Source organism: Semicossyphus pulcher, unplaced genomic scaffold (assembly GCF_022749685.1).
Source record: "Semicossyphus pulcher isolate SPU_LCO1_2020_fin unplaced genomic scaffold, fSemPul1.0.p SCAF_10, whole genome shotgun sequence".
In the NCBI taxonomy this organism is placed as follows: Eukaryota; Metazoa; Chordata; class Actinopteri; order Labriformes; family Labridae; genus Semicossyphus; species Semicossyphus pulcher.
The window spans coordinates 27,443,237-27,464,790 of NW_027211604.1; the positions used below are offsets into that span (position 1 = coordinate 27,443,237).

The window sequence follows — 21,554 nt, forward strand, 5'->3', positions numbered from 1 at the left end:
CATTTCAGGGTTAACAGACTCAGAGTTTTCAATAAACCTGCTTTGTGAAACGGACCCCAGGTGTAGAGCTGCTGCTAATGCCTTAACATTGTACAATGTATTAAGCATACAGAGCGAAACAGACAGACTTAAAACAGAGTTAACGATAACTACGGAGGGAAGGGGAAGTGCTGCCAGACAACTTTCATAACCTAGCAACAGTAAGCGTTGGCGAGAATTGCTCTGAAACTGAGATCGTGGGCAAAAAAATTGTTGTCATGAATGTCCAACTTTGCGGCAGTACAGGATTGACTTGATTTAGGAGCCCGCCCCAAGTGGACATTAGAGGAACTGCAGTTGCTGCCTGGCTACAAGGCTTTAGAGCTTTAATCAGTCACTTCAGTCAATCACATCTGTCCATAAAAAGCAGAATTAATTTAAAACAATCATCAGAAAAAACCTAAGAGCTCTGCAGGTCCCTGTGCAGTCTCTGGTGATTCACACAACAAGCTTGATGGTATCTAAAGCTATTTTCCTTTTTTCAGCAGGTAAGCTGTGCAGCATAAATTACCATGGAGGTATACCCTGATAGGAAGGGAACCACGCTCAAAGCACTGAAACGCTCACCCCAAATCCTGCCTCTTAGTAAAGGCTAGAGAAAGGAGCGCTTGCATTTGATTGACCACTGCAGCACAGTTGAACCTGGATGGGCACGCTGCATTTATTCCCCGGAGCTCTCATTATTAGCTCCCCCTCTGTCAATGCTCCTCTATGTGAACCGCTGCACAGTAATGCTGTTTGGTGCGCGCTAAGTGGAACATAATGACCAGCATGGGCACCCTGACCGGTCCATGGCTGTGTTCTGACACCTTTCAGGACCAGCATGAACTCTTTCAGCAGTTTGAGCTCCAGCGGCTCTTCTGTTGGATCAGCCACACGGGCCAGCTTTTGTTCCCAATGAGCATCAGTGAGCCTTGACCACCCATGACCCTGTTGCTGGTTCACTTTTGGTAGGTGCTGACCACTGCAGACCGGGACCCCGTAAGAGCTGCAGTTTTGGAGGTGCTCTGACCCAGTTGTCTCGCGGTCACAATTTGGCCCTTGTCATTGTCGCTCACATCCTCACGCGTGCCCATTTTTCCTGCTTCCAACACATCAACTTCGAGGACAACATGTGCACTTGCTGCCTAACATATCTCACAGACTGACAGGGGCCATTGTAACAAGATAATCATTGTTGTGGTCCCGATCATACAGAACGCGTTTTACAGCCTGCTTAACGCGAGGTGCACAGCACTGCCTTTTCTGTTGAAGCCTAGGTTAAAAAAAGAGCAGCTTGCTGCCAACCAACAAATCATTAGCTGTCATTAACCTAACCGTTATTTTTAAACTGACAGATCTGTTCCCATTTATTTTGGCCAGCTAAAATACCTAACTTTGTGTTCAATAGATGAGTTATATCTCAAAAAATGAACAGGCGGAGGGCACTTGCTCTGGCTTTGATGGAGGGTGAGAGGCTGTTCCCAAATACAGTAAACACAGGGAAACAGATCTGTGTGGGTACATGAGACCCTCAGAAAGAGGAGCTGCTTTGAGTTGCTGTTTTTTGAACTCGAGGTGCTCGGAGAGTTCCCTCAAAAACACGATGCGCAAAAAAGCATCCCTCTCATTGAAAACAACTACAAAAAAAGCCGCCCCCAGCTGCTAAAACACGCTCTGTCTGATCGGGACCATATTCACTCGACCCATCAGTGGTCATAATGTTATGGCTGACAGGTGTTTGTCATGCACATTTTATGAATATGTTTGCAGTGCAACAGAACGTGTTAACGGTTAAAGGCAGTGGAAACTCACTGTCGTGTGTGACCCGTTCAGTTCCTTTTTCCTCTTTGAAGCTTCACACAAAGGCACCCTGAGAAGCAAAACATCACTGTATCATTAAAACCAAAATAAGCCAAAGTAAAACTGCACACACTCTTCTACACTCTGCTGTGCTGCTGCCTCCTCATTTAACCCATACAGCAAACTGTTAGCAGCCATTAAATAGAAGATAACACTTGTTAATGTGTGAAACATAAAGGTTTGTCTACCAACATCATGTGTAAAAATGGGTGCTACTTATATATGAAGTTATATAAAGATGAGCTTCGTACTACACCGAGGTGCTGCTTGAGATTTAAGCTTTAATTCAAGTAGCTGATTCTGTGTCTGCAGGCGGTCCAAATAAATCAATGCTCAGAGTGACGGGTGATCAATTAGTCCCCAATCGTGGATCCACAGGGACGCTGGCTCTGTTGGATCTCTGAGCAGCAGTTTGCGCTGATTAAAATGTGGAGATTTAGAGTTTGCCAAGCTCAGCCTGATTAATGGCCGTTCGCAGACGCACACATGCACATGAGTAGAAAGATTTGTGTGTCCGCTGCCTAATCAATAAAAGCATTTAAACTGAGCTGCATTGCTTTTGGTTAGGAGAGGCTAGATATACTCTGATCTCAGCCTAATGCTGCTCTATATGCTGCTCTTTAGGCCACAGCAGGTGTTACTACAGTTTGATGGGTTGTGTACACATTAGTAATGCAGCCTTTGATTTAATAACTATTAAATTATTCAACTCCTTCACTCAAATGGATGATTGGAGCTCTCACAGTAATTCTTTTTCAAAGCTGTCATTGAAGGAGATTGTTGTATCTCGCTTGGTCAGTTTGAGAGAAGCACCCACAGGATCGGAGACAGATGAGGAGCTTTGTTTAGTGTAATCGGTAACCCTCTGATGCAGTATAACCTCTGGGAGTGAGTGGGCGTCAGTAGTTATTCAACAAAGCAATGAAGGATTTCCTGCCCAAGATGTCTTTTTCTGTAAATTGTAAATTGTTTCCAGTAAGACTGCAACTGAGTTGGAGTTGAGATATGACATCTAAGAATTTATTGTTGGCTGCACTTATATACAGACTAATGGGGACGACGGTGAACATGTCAGGCGTGTCTGCTTCAGCCAGCGGTTAGCGATAAACAACTTCCAGTCAAGATGTCCTGATCCGTGCCTTGCATTGTTTACAGTCCAGTTAGCAACTTGAGAAGCGACCGTGTGTTCCGATCTCAAGTGAAGCGTATTTTGCCCCTCCAGATATGTAAGCAAAATAAACAGCGTCATTTCTTTGTTCATTTACTGCCCCGGAGAAGCGCTGGTTCATCTGTTTGTGCTGAGTCTTAGTTTCACTGTAAATAGTCAGTTACACAGAGGCTGCTCTCTGGCTTACTTCAGCGGTATGAACCCAAAAAAGAGATTTACTTTAATTAACGGGTCTTAAAGTTGTAATCTCAAAGATCTCAGTTTCGCTCTCTTCGGCACCTGTGGTGATAAATGGTAATTGCGGGAGCACACTTCCCAGATATCCAGACAGTGCTGCATGTGTGACGTCCACGGTTGGCTCCGGTTGTAACTCTTGATTTTCCTCGCTGACGGTCGCTTTCTTTTTCCCGTTTTCCTTCATCTGAGCGTCGAGTTTGTTTCTTTTTCTTTGGATTTTCACTTATTGTTGAAGTTGTATCTGTAGTCATCCATCTTTTCTTTGTTTGTTCAGCCATAGTAGATTACTGTTTACTCGCAACACTTGCAGAGAGCGGAAAAGCAGCCGCTTAGCTCCGCCTACCCTCTCTGGCAGACCAACCACTGCTGGCTGATGGAAAACGCGTCACTAACTGGATGCTGCTTGTGATTTATTCCACAGACACCCAGTCTGTAATACTGCAAAGGCAAAGGCTTTCGTCAGTGGGCCATAGGCTCAATCACCATGTGTTACCTCACTCGGAGATAGACAATGACTTAACAGTCACAACTTTTTTTTTTGCCACTTCAATCACCGGCTGCTGCTATGAACATTTTATTACTGTCACTAGAGAAACGCTCTCTCATTTTGCTTACACTACTGTCGTATGTACAGTGAATGACAATAAAGTTTGATTTGATTTTGATTGGATTTTAAAATCTTCTAGATTATCACTTTTAGTTTGCTGAAATTTCAACATCATAAAGCAGATTAGTAAAAAGTCAAAATGAAGCTTTGTCAGGTCTGTCCTCAAGAGGAGAAGAAAACTACTTTGACATGCTCGTTTGTTGAACGGAGGTCGGATCCATCATTTCTGATGCATTTGAGGAAGTCTGGAAATCTGAACAGCTTGTGTGACACCGCTCAGAGAATTTATCTCAAGCTGAATTTTTGATCCAGAGCAGATTATTATCCGAACTTGCTGCAGATATCTGTTTATGGAAATTAATATGAAGGTAAATCATCATCAGATAGCTGCTGATGGGAGCTGTGATGTCATTACGGCAGATTACGTTCAGCACGGACTGTTTTCCCTGCATACGTGATTGGACAATATTACTCGGACTAAAAGTTTAGTACAAACGGAAACAAGAACACTTGCCGTACCTAAGATCCACGCCCCTGCCTACAGATTCTACATTTCTATGTGAGAGATCATGGCTTTTGTGGCCTCTTTGTTGTTTGTCCTGCAAAACAACCAAATTCAGCAGAGATGCTTGTGGTCAATACCAGAGATGTGGGCTTGAGACTTGGTGACTTGGACTTGAGTCGACTCGAGTCACTGTTTTGATGACTTGCGACTTGACTTGACAAAAAATAAATGACTTGAGACTCGACTTGACTTGAGGCATGATGACTCCGATGACTTGCGTGTGTTCATAAGTTTGAATGTTAGCTGTTAAATATAAAACTTGACTGTGACTTGACTTGACTTGAGATAACCTGTGACCTGACTTGACTTGCCCAAGAAAAAATGACTCGAGACTTTCTTGAGACTTGGGACCAAATGACTTGAGACTTACTTGGGACTTGAGCAAAGAGGACTTGGTCACAACACTGGTCAATACTACTCAAAGTACAAATGGAAACCAGAATACTTCGGACACCAAAAATCTCATCTGTATGCAGATGACCTGTACATCTCCAGGACCCTGAGGCCTGCAGGTAAGATTGTGGCCGACCCCTTTCAACCCGGACACACGCTCTTCGGGACCCTCCACTCCAGCAAGAGGCTGCGGTCCATCAGGACCAAAACCTCTCGTCATAAGAGCAGTTTCTTCTCCTCTGCTGCCAGCCTCATTAATAGTACCCCGGCTCCACCCCAAACCCCCTCATGACACAGACTCTCATCCGGCCCCTCAGTCAGTTAACGTTACATTAATGTTAACGCTGTAATTCAGATTTATGTGTTACATTAACGCACACTGGACCATATACTGTCTGCTTACATTGCACTGTTTCTTTTTTATAGGGTAAGCTTTTTGCAGTCATCATCATCTTGCACATACCTGCACATACTGCACAGCTCTTCCATTCCTTATTGTGCACTGCTGCTCCAAGCTGTTTTTAATTCTGTCTTTGTGTTCATTGTTCTGCACCAAAACAACAAGACAAATTCTTTATATGTGTAAATTTACATTTTTTTCTCATATAGTTTGGACAGATGTTATTTCAGCGTTTCTTGTATACGTTCTGCTGGGTGTACATTTGCTGCTCTTAAATGCAGAGCAAAATAAACAGCCCATATTGTCAGGCCATGGACAATCTAAAAGAGTCCACATGGTTATAGTTTTGTTGGTATTGTATTTAGATAATGAAAATGTTTTTATTACAGCCCTGTGATGTATTGTAGGAGTTTTAATGGACATAATTATCAATACATCCTCTAATATGGTCACAACTGGCTATTTTGTTCGTGCAGCTCCCTCCTGAAACTGCTTCTATTGGAAACGTCTTGTGATAAATATGGACAGTGTTGCTCATTCGAAAACAGCTCAACATTTTTATTCTTATATAACTCAGAGACTTATTTAGGGAGGTCTTTCTTTAAGATGTGCTTCTGGTAACACTTTACATAAGGTAGACAGAGGCAACAAATGAGGAACTAACTGCTAGTTAACCATTAGTTAACGGGCAGATCGTGAGTAACTCCTCATCAAGTTTTATAAAGTAGCTAATGACTACTTAATAGATATTGTTACTGAACTATTAGTTAATGGGTATCTGTGAATCCTTATGATGAATGTTTGTGTATTAAATAGAAATAACTGAACCCTGACTGTGTGAGCTGAAAATGTTAGTATGTTACTTGTAATGTGCTGGATTTTCGTTTAAATAAATGTCTTTTAAGTTACTATCTGTCGTATGACGTAACACAATGGTGAATGGCCCACTGATGAAAGCCTTTGCATTTGCAGTATATAGTATTATTATGGACTGGGTGTTGGTGTGACTTTTGCAGATAAAATCACAAGCGGCGCCCAGTTAGAGACGTGCTTTCCATCAGCCAGCAGTGGTTGGTCTTACAGGTCTTCACAGGTCTACCAGAAGCTGAGGACCCGGGACCCAACCCGGGACCCAGACGGGTTCAAGGCCACATATTACGTAGTCAAATGGGTCTGGGTTGGGACTCGTTCTATAATCCTCAGTTCCGGTTCAACATTGTGTGTAATACCCGAATGGATCCGGGAAGACCCGGCCATGATTAGAAATGCTTCATTATTAAAGTGCTGTGTGTGTATTTTAACTTGCAACAATGTGTCATTAGCATGAGAACGTGCAGGAATTAAAGCGGGAAAAAATGTAAGAAAGAGCAACAACAAGTTGAGCGAACCGTCAGCGAGGAAAATCAAGAGTTATAACCAGAGCCAACTGTGGACGTCACACATGCAACACCGTCTGGATATCTGGGATTTGTGCAAACCACCAATCTACCAGTTAAGAGACAACCCCCTCAACCACAGCCGCCCCATGATGGTGACATGACACAAGAGAAAAAAAGTATCCACTCCCTTCATGTCACCTGTAATCTACCCTGTGGAGGTCGGCAGCAGAGGCTTCGTGGGAACATCCACCCAGCTTCTTGAAGAGCGTGGGAGTGTTTGGTCCGAAACTCAAGAAGGCCCTCAAAGATCTGGCCGAGGAGGCATGGCAGTGTAGGTTCTGGCTCTGGCTAAGGAGGAAGTATCAGACGTCGGGAAGACAAGGGTCCTAGGGACAGCTGCAGGGGGCAGTGGGGAGACGTCCAAGAGATGTTCAACATCAAGGAAGGGTGGCCCCCGGCTGATGACCCTGCAGCTGTCCCAATGGCACCATCAGAGGTAGGACAGGCAGCAATTCCCAGCAGGTGGTCTTTTACCTGTGCATCCATCTACAACATCTCCCATCCTCTATCTCCATCATCCCGAGCCTGCTACTTTATAATGATGAGAGACCTGTTGCTGTCCTTCTTTACCAGTTAGCTCCACTCATACAAGGTGCCCTGCCTGCACTGGGAAATCCATTTCTAAATGGACCTCGTCACATCTCTCCCCCTCCTCTGATTGATACTTTAGAGTAACCTTGGTGTTGAATGCTTCTATGTCTTCATGATACAGGATTTTGACCAAGCAGAAGTCAGCCTGGACCTTCCATGTTCTCTTCCACACAGATGATCTCCGGTCAACTTATCATGTAAATTACTTTGACAGTAAGTTGCATCACAGAAGGCTAAAAATAGCTTCTTGTTCTGTGTGTCATGTTGGTATTTAAGTTAGATCAATTTTCTGTAGTGCTGCTTTTATAAATACATCCAGTGTGATTCACAGGTCATACACATCCAGAGACGTCCATGTGAGGGTGCATACTTTATATAAACGTGTAGTCAGTCAGTGTGGGGGACGCCTGCATGCATAATGTCCACAAACAGCAATACACCCTCTGACTCATGTTGTACTGTACGAGAGAAAGATGCAACTACAGGCTGTAGTGGTGCTACAAAAGAAGGCTACTTAAAGGGGAATCCTGGGGTGTAATGCGCCTGATCAGAGTGCGTCCACTCGTGCTTATATTTAACACTGACTTAGGCTTTACTGATACAGAAAGCATCCACACAGAGATAGACCTTTCGTTTAAGAGTAAGATCCTGTTTTTAAACAAGAACCAGCCGTTACATCGTTCTCTTCAAAGCCACCAGACTACATTGACAAAAGTATTAATTTTACCTTGCAGAACATGGGAGCTGCTGGTCTCCCGCTGCCTCCACCAGTTAGTGTGTTTGTATTGTCGTGTGCTTTGAGTGTTTTAAATGGCTGCTTCAGATTCAACTCAATATGTGTGTGAAACATAAATACACAAAAAAACTAACTGATCGTGGCAGCAGCTGACCAGCGACTCCAGTGTCCTCAGAGGTAAAAATGCTGTTTTTGTCAATGGAGTCTGGTGGCGCTGAAGAGACCAATGTAATGTATGTTTCTGGTTACAAAAAGGGGTCTTACTGTTAAACAGAAAAGGTTTATCACTGTAGGGATCCTTCTTTTAACATTTTCAGACACTGCGGACTGAAGCAGTCCACAGAAACAAGTCCAAAAATGTTTCTCTTGTTTGTCATTTAGATTCCAAAAATGTAAAAAGCTGGGTCCAGTTTAAAAAACAACAACCTTTACGTTTTTCCTTTGATGCAGTTTGTGCAGACTTGTTCACACTAGTGGTCAATTTAGATTAACGTGCTTGTTATTCAACGCTGGGGTGTATTTCATTATTTTTCTCGCATTTTCATCACCCCATTATATCCCACTGAAAACACAAACTGAAAACACGCCAAACGCGTGTCAGATTATTAAAAATATGGAGGCTGGTCCTCAGTGTAGTGCTGGAGACGGGGGGGAGCCATGCTGATTGGTTTCATGGAGATGTGATGAGGAGGAGAGCGGGGCTATAAAAGCAGCGTGTGTGTGAGCGCAGCGGCTCAGAGAGACTGAGGACTGTACCAGCTGGACGCGGCGCATCAACCTCAACTGGATCCTCACAGAGACGCACACAGCGCAGCCATGAGCGAGGTAGGTTCTACTACTCAATATTGAGCTTGAAAAAGACAAGTGTAATAGTGCAGCTTCTCGTGTAGGAAGTTAACGTACATGTGCAACAGAACCTGAAGACGTTTGCGTAAACGTCGCGCTTTATCCATCCACCTGAACTTTTACGAGCTTCATCTTTCGTCTTAATTCTTTTCGTACAATCAATCATAAAAAAATTATATAAACGGCCGTTTATTTTTTGACATCTTTCCACTGCACATGATTATCTGAGAGCATAATCAAACCTGATAGTTACGCACTGCACAAGTCAATGATGAGTGTTTTTAATGTCTGTTGGTGATTTAACTGCAGCTGCAGCGCTGATTGCCCAACACACATGAAGGACTGTGACGTTACTGAGCGTGAAAAGGGTCCAATATTAAACATCATATCACAGTCAGGATGTGTGACAGTCCACAAGTTCATTATAAATACATCGTTGTTGGTGATAGTGATGGGAATTTCGGCTCCTTTACAGCGATCAGATCATTTTGTTCAGCTCAGCGCGACGATCCGGCTCTTTTAGCTCCGGAAGATATAATTTTAATGCAGCCAAATTTAACAGTGTTCGGACCTGCTTGTGTATTTGTGCACAAACAGTATATTAATTAAATGTATTCATAATAAACTATGACATTTAACGAATAATATAACTTCAAATCATGTTTGATAGAAACCTTAATGTAAAAACATCAATCATTATGACAAATCTATGAACATCTAATTAATATTGGAGTATGTTCTGTATGTTTGCGACCGTTGCAGGATATTAAAGTCTCAGCCTGGTTGGTTCATGATGTTATTACCAAAGTGAGACGTTTCTGGATCATATCAATCATACATTAAGAATCATCCTATAATTTTGTCTTGTCTTACAAATCTAGAAAAAAATGTATCTCAGGTTGGAGCCACTCCTACTATATAGGAGAGTTGAAGAGAGATAGTAAATGGGGGGGGGGGGGGGGTGACACGCACCGAATGATCACAGATCGGGAGTCAAGCATGCGATCAGTGCCTCTGTATATGGGGCGCCGGCTCTACCCACTGAGCTAAATGAGCGCACCCTGTCGTTCACGTAAAAGAATCAGCTCATAGATCCGACTCGTTCCCGACCGACGCATCACTAGTTTGAAAACACACTTGAGACACTTTGACATTTCCAACTCAAGCTCACTCCAGCATGAACACATGCTGCATGAGGCAGAGGCAGTATTGACCTACACATCATTTCACGAAGCCGAAACACAACAAATCATACGTGGGCTGCGGAGAGGTGATGATAATGTCAGAGTGGAGATACACAGGGACCCCAGCGAGAGTCTTCTCTGAGAGACGGTTCACTGGCAGCACGCAGATCCTACAGTCGCTGAATTATTCAACACCTGCTGCCAACCCGGAGAAATAAAACATTCGCACAGCGTGCAGGGGGAGCCCTGACGCCTCCAGTCAGACCGCATCACCAGGTTTTCACCCCAAGGAGCTACACCGACTTACAGCAGATTATATATAGAGTAAGACTCATTTCATGTGTGCTGCTGGACATGTAGAGCTACACAGGATGGTGCCAGTCCTGGTGGCTGCATGCTTTCCCCCCCTGCAGCATGACGTCCTGTTGTGGAGCTTCATTACGTAGCTGCAGGAGTAAGAAAGCAGAGAAACATGTCCTCATTACAAAGAAATGGCTGTGCAGTCACAGAGAGCTTAAAGGCTGCGGTAAATTTGACCAAATCATTTCTTTGGTAGGCAAATGTATTCCTTTTCCATGATGTTACTTCATTAGCTCTATCTGCCTATTCTCCTGAGAGGATACATTCCTACATAATACAGAATAACATAAATCTACTTGCTGCATTAATTGCTTCAGGATGGGGTATGACATCCCGATCAGCATGTAAACTGCTCCGAACACCAGCTGCTGCTTCAGTCCTCATGAATCTTTCACCGCAGACTTGTGATGTCTCTCCATACGCCGTCACACACACAGGCACGATACACTCATGTTGTCGACTTCTTGCTCAGAGAGCGAAGTTAGAGGCTCATGAATAAGACAGCGCACAGAGGGAAACTCTGGATATTCAGTGGCTTCTCATGGCAGTGATGCATTCGTACGCCTGTAATGGGCCGAGGCCAAGACAAGAGTACGACGCTCCCGATGAATAATTCACGAGAAATCAATGGCTGCAGCCTCCATCTACCTCCACCCTCCGCTGCTCTGCCTCTGCTCAGATTCACACAAAGTTTTAATGGGGTGCTCATCACAATAATTGGCGCTCTCACCAGCAGGAGAGGAGATTTAAATTTCTATTGAATCCTGATGTTGTGACCTGTCCAGTTTGCGAGAGAAAACTCGAGAAACATCTCACCTTATTCCCACTCAGGCCCTGCCTTTAGAGCCTGGGGAATTACTTCGGCCTTTGTTACATAAAATGAAAGCAGCTTTCTACAGGGGTTTTGAAAAACAGTCCTTTAAAATCTGCAGCCAGAGCATGCTAGAGCGATGGATAAAATATTGAACATCTCACACATTAGTAAAACATTATGGTCGCTTGGATTTGAGTTCTAAAAATCGATTTTATCGTCCAATTAATTGTTATCCTGCGCTGGGATTAATAAATAAGAAATCAGAATAAGGACTGAGGCCATAAGCGAGCCTCTGCAGCTGATTCATCTTTCTCTGTGCACATAAACATCAGGCACACTGAGGCTCCTGTGGTGAAAGTGGTTTTAATGTGTGGTCTGTCGCCATAGTGATGAACACTGTTCTATCCAGCACATCATGACAACATGGAGGCTGAAATGAACAACATTGTACTGTAGAGTTGTGTGTGCTCGGCCTCATGCAGGCTGCAGTCACTTCAAATGAACTGTTGAAATAAACACAATTAGTTATTAATGCTGATTAACAGCAACACGATCCTCGTTCATGATCACGTTCCTGTTGTCGAGTTATTCATACAGATGAGGTCAGACAAAAAGAGAGCATGGTGTGATTTCACACAAAGACAATGCAAAGACACGATTACGCTAAATATGCACCGGGCAACTCACATTACACAAATCACAAGATGTCAATCTTTCATCAGAATTTTTATCGTTTGCATATTTTCAACTTTTTTTCCATGTGAACGTGACGCAACGTCGAGATTCTCCTGAGAACTTTGACATCCCATCAGAATTGATCGATCCAAACTAGCGCTGTCAAAATTGGCCAAAAATTATAATAGATTTATTAAACACAAACAAGCTAAACGATCAACAAAGGCTTCCTACACCTTGCAAAATATACAAATTAAATAATTAGTTTACGGTAGACAACATTCAGCTCTCTGAGCGAGCTGTGCTGTGACACGTAGATTTATTTAAAAATAAACATGTCTTTTAAAAACATCAACATACCTACACCTGTCTGTATGCTGCAGGTGAGTATCTCTCTCTCTCTCTGTCTCTCTCTCCCCGGCCGGGCTGGGATTTGAATCCTCCGCCATCATTACCGCACGCCACACGCTTGTTTTATTAGATCGTTTCAGCTCAACTAAAGTTAATTATGGACGTATCACAGTAGAAAGCGACATTTTGTGTGCATTCAAAGATGCTCCGTAACCAAGAGAGTGCACGCGAGGACATGCAAGAACAGAAGAGCTTGCGAGACAGCCGCGGTGGTGCTGATTGTTCCACGTCAAATATTAATTTTAATAACAGAATATCTGTTTTTTATTACAATTTGGTTATATATTGAAATTTAGAATATTCGTTGACAGCCCTAATCTAAACATCATGATTTACTTGCTTTGGGATCCTTTCAACATGTATATTACACATATATCACATTAAAATAAGTTTATTTTGGGATTATGCAGCTGTAGTTAACCAGATTTCAGCTGACCTGTGCCTTGATAGATGCAGTGAAACCGGAGACGGATGGACAGCAGCTCTGTAGCTCAAACTGAATGCCGGTACGCCGTGTCTATCTGAGAAATCCAGGCACAAGCATCAAACTGCAGAACGATTAGGCTCAAGTAGCTGCAAGCAACAGTTCAATGATTACAGACAGTTCTTGGAGAAGGTGAGAAATTAAAGGTGTTTTTAAGCAATGCACATAAACATAAATGATCCAGCAGTCAAACTCTTACGTTTAACACGAGGCACAAATTACTTTTGCATTCGGTTGGAACACGGCTAAGATGGAGGTCTAACTTTGGGATTTGTGTGTTTGACTTTTACAAAGCCAAGGCGCAGCTTTTAAACCAATGTGATGTGAATATTTAATGGCAGCACACCGTCATTAACTTGTGCTGCTGTGCTGTTTGGCTCACATGATGAACTGGAGACTTACTCCTCCTCTGCCTCAGGTTGTTCAACAAAACTTTAATTAGATGGCACACAGTGGAGAAGCTCCAGCCAAGAAATGTCTGTTTCACTTTTCAGATTTTCAGCAAAAGATAATGATTTCTTCTGCACCCAGTTACCAGCTGGTTTCACAGCAGGAGATGTTCCAACACAGCACCCCGCTGGCTCAGGGGGCAAAGGCGCTAACCATGCAAATATGCTGTCTCCTAAACTATTCTTGTGCTTAAGAAACATTTCAAATGTCTATAAAAAGGGAAGTATATGGGTGTACATTTTTTGTGTATTTTATGTACAGCGGGCTGTTAGTACGAGATGGACAGAAGGAGAAGAAAGTCCCCAAAAAGTGAAAATTAATCTACTTTTTTTTGTCTTTAAAGTGATAATCTCCAAGATTTTCATGTAAATAAATGTCTGTTAAGTCACTATCCATCACTGAATGAGGTGACACAATGTTATTGGAGCCTATGGCCCACTGATGAAAGCCTTTGCCTTTGCAGTACTACAGACTGGGTGTCTGTGGCGACTTTTGTGGAAAAAATGACAAGCGGCGCCCAGTTAGTGACGCGTTTTCTATCAGCCAGCAGTGGTTGGTCTGCCAGAGAGGGTAGGTGGAGCTAAGCGGCTGCTTTTCCGCTCTCTGCACGTGTTGAGTAAACAGTAATCTACTATGGCTGAACAAACAAAGAAAAGATGGATGACTACAGATACAACTTCAAAAATAAGCGAAAATCCAAAGAAAAAGAAACAAACTCGACGCTCAGATGAAGCAAACAGTCTGAAAAGGAAAGCGACCGTCAGCCAGGAAAATCAAGAGTTACAACTGGAGCCAACCGTGGACGTCACACATGCAGCACTGTCTGGATATCTGGGAAGTGTGCTCCCACAATTGCCATTTATCACCACAGGTGCCGCCAGAGAGAACGAAATTGAGGTCAAAGTTGGTGGATTTATCTATATCCATCTGAGTTAGTGAAAGCACCTGCGGTTCTTGATGATGGTATGTTCATCTTTGGGATGCAGCTGAAAAAACTTCACCTGCGTAGCACCTGATATGCTAATATGCGGTGTCCATTTGGGATACCCAACTGCTCCTCAGCCAGTTTTGCCCTCCATGGAGGTCCCATACGTGTTAACCTAGATGATTGTTTCAGAGCTCTTGATGTGCACCATAAAGCGCCTATATATTATATGAATTAAGCCCACTTTGAACCCATCCAGTACCCATGTTCACTGATCAATCTCTGCACATATTCCCATTTCTAGCCCATATTTTTTTCTGGGTTGCCCAAGTGGGCACCAACATCAATCACTTGAGCAGGGCCTGAAGAGCTTTTTAGATGGTGTGTTTGCTTATCTTCTGACAGATGTTGAATTTGGAGTGTTTTTGTATTTACACTGATTCTGTGTTTGAAAGCTCAGAGATGGGTTTTTATATACATTTTGGAGAGTAAACCAAAGTTTGAAATGTCCCTGTTACAGCCCTGCAGGGTGAGCAGCATTTCCTTTTACATATTTTATATCGTCTTTTCGGAGTAAGAACTAATTAAACTCTCATTGCAAGTCAGTGTTCCGACTTAAGTTTGGGCACAAGGGAGGGAAGAACCTTTTAAGTTTCATGTCACAATCCTACCCGACCTTTCCCAATGGTTCTGCATTGTACTGGAACTGTTCATGATAAGAGCCACATCGAGTAAAGTTAAAGTAAGTAGGTCAAAGTTGAACCATGAAGTTGGTCTGTGATGTTGGGACAGCGATCTATACAAAAGACAGTTGACAACATCTGACAGCTCATGTTCTGTGCCCTGTCACCAATTAAGTTGGTGATGTAGAACGCTGTGATGGACGATCATCGGTATCGAAAGGAAGATGGCTGAAACGACGAAGTTGAGACAGACTGGATCCAGCCGTTCATTTTCCCTGACATAGACTCTTCTGTTCCGTAACAGTATTTGGTGTCAGCCAGAAAGCTTTTAGTGAGCGACTCCAGCCGCTAAATGCTGATGTAAATAACTCTGGATTTTTGTAATATCCCTGTAATTCTGTTGCAGGTTAATTGCAGCACAATGTTCCTAAGTGCTGCTTGACATTAGATTTTGTAGGATTGGAGGCTTTTTTATGGTGATGAAACACTTTGCGTATATGGTTGCAGGGTTTTGGCTGTACAGCACATTAATAATTAAATCCTAATCCCGCCATCATCTGTATAAAATCTGTTTTAGAGTCTAATTATTGAAAGATTGCCATATGCAGTATTAAAGGGAGTATCCTGTCCCAACAACGAGCTGTCCTTCAATCAATACATCAACATTGGAGTGGTCTCCTGCTGCGATCTTTAATTACAGTGAGAGTGGTTACTATGTTGGCTACTTGGCAAAGCCATTTGTTTCATCATCCAAAGTGGACCAGAGCCCTTTTTATCAAATTAATGACATAAGAGTGTTAGAAGTTGCTGATCAATGTAAAAAAGACAGAAAGCTGAGATGGGGAAAAGTGGTCTGGGATGGATTTTCCTTAAAACTCTCTTTTGCTGACTTAAGGCTGATCGAGTGATTGAGATCCAACCAAAGTGGCGATAAGAAGGAAACAGCTTCTGCAGCTCTGTAGGAAAATGTTCTCTTACTGAAATATAAACACATTTTAATCTGCGAGTCTCTGTTATTTGTAGTGAGGCATGTTGTTTGACCCTAATCCCGCTTTAAACAATGAACAGATTACGTTGAGATAATCTGTAATCCATCTAAACTGTCAGCAGGCTCTGGTGGTGCTTTCATTTGCTGACACTCGACCTGTGGGGTAATCCTGGCTTCTGCCGGGTGTTTTGCACAGAAAACATCAGGCAGTGAGGAGTGGGATGTAAACGGTCAACACAAGAGAAAATCGGGCAGATTACATTTAAACTGCCAAGACGGGATCAATGCTGTAGTAGCATTATAAGCTTTAGCGCTGAACGTCAACCCGAGGCTCAAAAAATGTCACACATCATATTTCACAATATGGCAGTGGGGGGGCTGACGCACTTTCATACTGCCTTACACACCACTGGGGACCAACATTATATTGAATGTGCAAAATTCTAAAGAATCATTGCAATTTAGCGCACACAGAGCTAGATCTGTTCTGCAGGGAGCAACGTACTACCCCACATGATCTCGTATCGTCTCACGTGATCTCACTGAAAAGCCAGTGTGAGCAAAACGTTAGTACAACCAGCTGAAGTAATGCTTTGCAGTGAGGACAACCCAAAGCAGAGGGCTTAACGAGTCTGGATGAGATTTTAATTTGTGAGACAACATCTGTTTATTCTTCAGGGAGAACTGGAAGTGGGATTGTACCGTTTTCACCATTATCAAATATAGCATGCTTGCTAACATTAGCCTCTGGGTTAGAATCTCCTTCCCTCTCCTCTCCTCCACTCTCTCATTAGCTGTGTCCAAATCCACGGGCTGCAGCCTTCGAAGGAGGTGGTCTAGGAGGATGCACCATTCATAGCCTGCGTAGACCGTTAAAGCCGAACTGAAATGAGACAGTCTAGTCTACCCTTGCGTCACCAACTAACGGGTTAACTAGCTAGCATAACTAACATCGCTTAAGTTAACCTATTATTTTAAAGATAATTTGTTTCAAGGGTCCTTTTGTTTTCTTAAACATGTGTGACACTAGCTATTCCATTGAGTTGAAACCAAAAACTTTTACATTTTAAAGTGTGTTCCTCGGCCGTTTAAAAGTCTGCCATCTTGTTTAAATTGCCGTGCAATGCATCTTGGGATACGGTGGGCCGCGAAGGATGCACCTGATGGATCCTGCTTTGCTGGGGTAATGGAGGACGCATTTGTTGGCCGCATCTGGAGGAGCCTTCGACGTGCTTCTGACTGGATTTGTCTGGACCCTCACATAACTAGAAAGTCTGGATCAAATAATGGTACAGACCAAAGTCGCAGACCAGATTCATTGAACTGGGAACAAGTCAGCCCAAGACTACTGTAGTCTGAGCAAGGCCCGAGTCTTAACTGCAAGCCAGCAACCAACTATAGTATTGTATAAACATGACCAGCTTGACATGCACATGCAAACAAATACATACACTTATTACATATGAGCTCAGACTGGATAATAGTCAACTAAATATAGCCAACAGCAGTTAGGTTATTATCAGCATCTTGATAGAGAACATTTTGTACAGAAACTTCTGGCACAGTGGTGAGATTCCTCCAGTCAGCTGTCCTCCTATTTAAATAGATGACTTCGCATTTCAGTTTCATTCGGTGTTAATTTTGGCAGCTATTTTTGATCTAGTGTTAGTCTTAGTCATCAGATGAAAATGTGTATTAGATTTAGTCACATTTTAGTCATTTTTACCCTTTATAGTTTTAGTCGACGAAAACTCAAAACATTTTAGTCCAGTTTTAGTCAATAAAAAGTCCTCACATTTTAGACATTACTTTTAATCAAAACGTTTTCTCTCTTGGGAAAATACAACACCCCCCTCCCCTTCCAGTGTCCCCCTTCTCATTTTTACCTGCTTCAGGTAAAATTAGTAAAACACTTTAAGTTTCAGCAGATCATCCATACAGTAAAGGAACGATGAGAACATCGCATCTAAAGATGAGTTTCCATCATCGCTTCTCGTTTGAACAGTCTGACTGAAGCAGACAGCCGATGATCGCTCCTTTTGGTGCAGAAGAAGCGTCAAATGACGCGTAAAAAAGCCCGAAGCAGAAAATATGGAATATATGCATTTTGAATGTCCGACAGCCACCACTAACATTTATTCCCATCTAGTCTCCAAAAATAAACATACGTGTCAGAGTTTTTATTATCAGCAATCTATTTTTAGCTCGTCCAAGTCTCATGTTCGTCGAACATTTTTCGTCGTCATTTTCGTTAACGAAATGAACACTGGTTTCATTGCTTCCAATGCAAGCGACAGAAATAAATAGAAACAGGGCAACCACCAAAGTTCAGCTCAAAATGAAGCACCAAGAAGACAGTCCAAAAAGAAATCAATGCAATCAAATAGATTTTGTTGCTGATTCTTCCTTGTGTCGCATTAGGGTAGGACGCAGTGTTGGGCCTGTTGCCTCGACTCAGCAGGGTGCTCAAGTGAGTGATGGCATCTTCTTGGGTATTAAGTAGGCGCCCCATTCTTCCTGTGATTTAAGCTAACCCCTTGATTCAATCCACTCACTTGGGGTCCAAAGTCCTTTACTTTCATCCAGAGCTACTGACTGCCCATATCAGCAGCTCTGGAGAGGTCTTTGACTGCTTGCCAGTGGGCCTTACTCCAAACTCCCATCTCCTGTAAGAGCCTTGATGTTGATGTGGCTACGAACCCTCTGCAGCCATCTCAACTGGATGGACCTTCCTTTTTTTTCTAGTCAGGTTGTTGAGCCTCTGCTGCAAGCTCAGCATATCTCAGTTTCTTGCACTTGTAGGCTCCCTCCGTTCTCCCAGGGCACTGTAAGTTTGATGATGTAAACAGGTTTTAGTGAAGCTGACACAAGCAGAAAGTCAGGTCTGCAGTTGGTTAACGTAATCTCCGCTGGAATGCACAGCCTCTGGCTGTTGTCTGCCACCATCATCCAACCCTTTGCCCGGCCTGGGTGCCGCATATCTGGCCTGTCAGGCTTGACTCTCACCTTCCCTGACAAATGCAGTGGTTGTACAGCAGGATGCTCTGGAGCTATAAGAGAAATTTGCTTCCACATCTGTGGCACAAGGTTGCCTGTTTTATAGCAACTCTAGAGAGATATTTTACTTCGTGCTGTTGGGTCTGTCTCTCATCTCCTGCAGTTGCCTTGATGGCGATGTGGCCAACCCTCTGCAGCCTACCGCAACTCTTTGACCTTTGATTTCCAGCCATGCTGTTGAGCTGTCTGTTGCAAGCTCAGTGTATCTCATTTTTTTTAGCCTGGAGGCCATTTTCACAGCATCCCTCAAGGGCACTGTAAACTTGATGATGTGAACAAGATAAAATGAAGCCATCCCTGATCTAGCTTACCGGTATTTGGCCTTGGTCTGGCCAGTCGGTCTTGAGTCTCAACCTTTCAGACAAATGCCTTTGTTGGACATAAGGATGGAGTGGCAGGAATGGCATTCATGCTCTTTCACCGAACTTCCACACTTCTGCAAGACACAAGAGCTCCTGGTTTTGCCACCAGGTGTATTGTTCTTACGTGAGAATGGTCTTGCAGTCCACCAGGATGTGCTGCTTTAGAGTTGCTGGTGTAGGGCAGATAGAGCGTGTTGGATCATCTCTGTGCCGATGGCTAAGATTTGTCAGGACATGGAAGGTGGCGATGAAGTTTGTTCTGAGTACCTCCATTTCCCATTGCTCTTTCCAGACTTAGCAAGCAATAAAAACTCAGTCTTAAAAGCTGTATCAAGTCAAATCTATCAAAAGGAATTATAAAAACCTCCACTGGCACATACCGTACCTTACTTCACACCCCCACCTGAAACTGACACAAACAAGGAAGTCACACTCAAGTGAGCCTGCTAATTAGAGCAATGAGCCAACAGAAACAAGGCCGGATGAAGAGTTCCTGATGAGAATACCTCATTATTAATTGTTTGTCTTGAGATCCATGCATTTCTGTCGTTGTCACTTCCCTTCACCATTCAGCCCGGTATGTGAGGACAAACAGAAGCTGTGGGATTTATGGACCTGCAGTGCAGAGTGGAACGTGAGCTGGATCCAATCCCTGTGGACTTCCGCAGTTACATTATAGCTGTATTGTGCAGCAGAGCAGTAAAAAGTTGCTTATACCACTTCCTAATTGTGCCTCTAGAGTGTTTATAATTGCTTTTTAAAAGACAGAATATTCTGTACGGTTCGATGTATGCTGCTGGGTGGCCCAGACTCTGCCTAATGCATGCTAATGTTCTTTGGGGACAGCATGCTGCTATGCCATTAGTTGTACTTGAATAACTCCAGCTGGAAGGCAAACTGTCCCTCCCTTACACTTAAATGATGCTGTTGTACATTTGTAGGTGAGTGAAAGTAGTTCCCGCTTGGTTTCGCAGATTTGCTGAGACTTTCAGGGGCATTCTACACAAATTGCAAAAAACAAAGCTCAAAGCTATTGTGGTATTTAGCAATGCCGTTAGTTATGCTTTAATACATCTTAGACTTCTAACTTTACGACAATACAGTCGAACTGCATGGAACTTTCTTTGTGGTGCTCAGTGTCCCTGTATATGAACAACCTCTACGGTTTTCATTGGAAACGTTTCTTTGGCCTAAAGTATAATCTAATCTGTTATAATGAACATTTATTAAACTCAATCAATACACATCCACTATAATAATATCTAAACATAGCAATGTTCCAACTAGAGGCTTGGAGTAAAGATGATGATGACAATATTTGGGCAACTCATCAGCTTAATCAAATTTGTCCCTGCAGTTGCCCCTTTTAAACCCCTTATTACTGGTGGAAAACTCAAATTAATACTGACAGTTGCATTTAATTAGGGAGTGTAATAGACTTACTTAAATCAGTGAATGTGTCAGCGTCAGATTGAGATGAATATGGAAGCTTTCATGTCTAACTTTTGTGTTTAAACAAAATGCCTAAATGAAGAAGATGAAGCTTCTGTTTTTCCACGTAAATGGGAATCATTATTTTCATGTTTTCATTATTGGCATAAAGAAAATAGTTAAAATAATGATCTACTCTGATGTGAACAGTTATTGAGCACAAACTGAAGAGTGTCTCAGGCTCATACTGAAGAATAAGGAGTAGCTGAGTCCTCATTAGAACATTGTAATCATCAAACATCTCCAGGAGTCCAGTGTTCGTCCTGCCTGTGTGTTGGGAGTTTTGACAGCTGATACTGTGCTGGGGAAAGTAGAGATGCCCGGACTTTGAGGTGTGTTTACGTGTGTCGGCGTTTACTTTCATTTCCCTCAAGATGTCCTGTCTTCCATGTCCTCTCACCAATTCAACCTTCCAGAGAGGAGCCTTGAACTATTCGCTGTTGCACTTGATTTAATTGGAGCACATGACAGTGACACTGCATTTTAATCATGCTAGTGACGTAGCTCTTTGACTGACTGAATATTGGTCAGCTCAACGTGACTGTCAGGAAATATTGTACCAGTATTCAGAATTATGTTATAACTTGAACATTAACCAATATTTGTCCAATGCCTCATTTGACCAGATACTTACAAAAGCTAATGGCGTTCCCATCAGCTTCAACTGCGTTCAGTGGGTTTACTGTTACAACCTGTGATAAAAGGACCCAGAAGCAGAACACGAACTTGAGGTATTAGGCTTGTAATTAAGTTTTATTGCAGGAAAAGGGAGATGGAGATGAGGGAGGTTGTCCAAAAGTTTGCAGA

General features: G+C 42.9%; 1 protein-coding gene across 1 annotated transcript in view; it reads left to right on the forward strand.

The window, feature by feature from the left end:
- Positions 1-8,735: 8,735 nt before the first annotated feature.
- Positions 8,736-21,554, forward strand: part of pcp4a (Purkinje cell protein 4a) — a 35,960-nt gene continuing 23,141 nt past the window's right edge. The window contains exon 1 of the mRNA XM_069677730.1: positions 8,736-8,842. Coding sequence (XP_069533831.1) covers positions 8,834-8,842 — 9 coding nt within the window. The 5' untranslated portion in view covers positions 8,736-8,833. The remainder of the gene's footprint in view (positions 8,843-21,554) is intronic.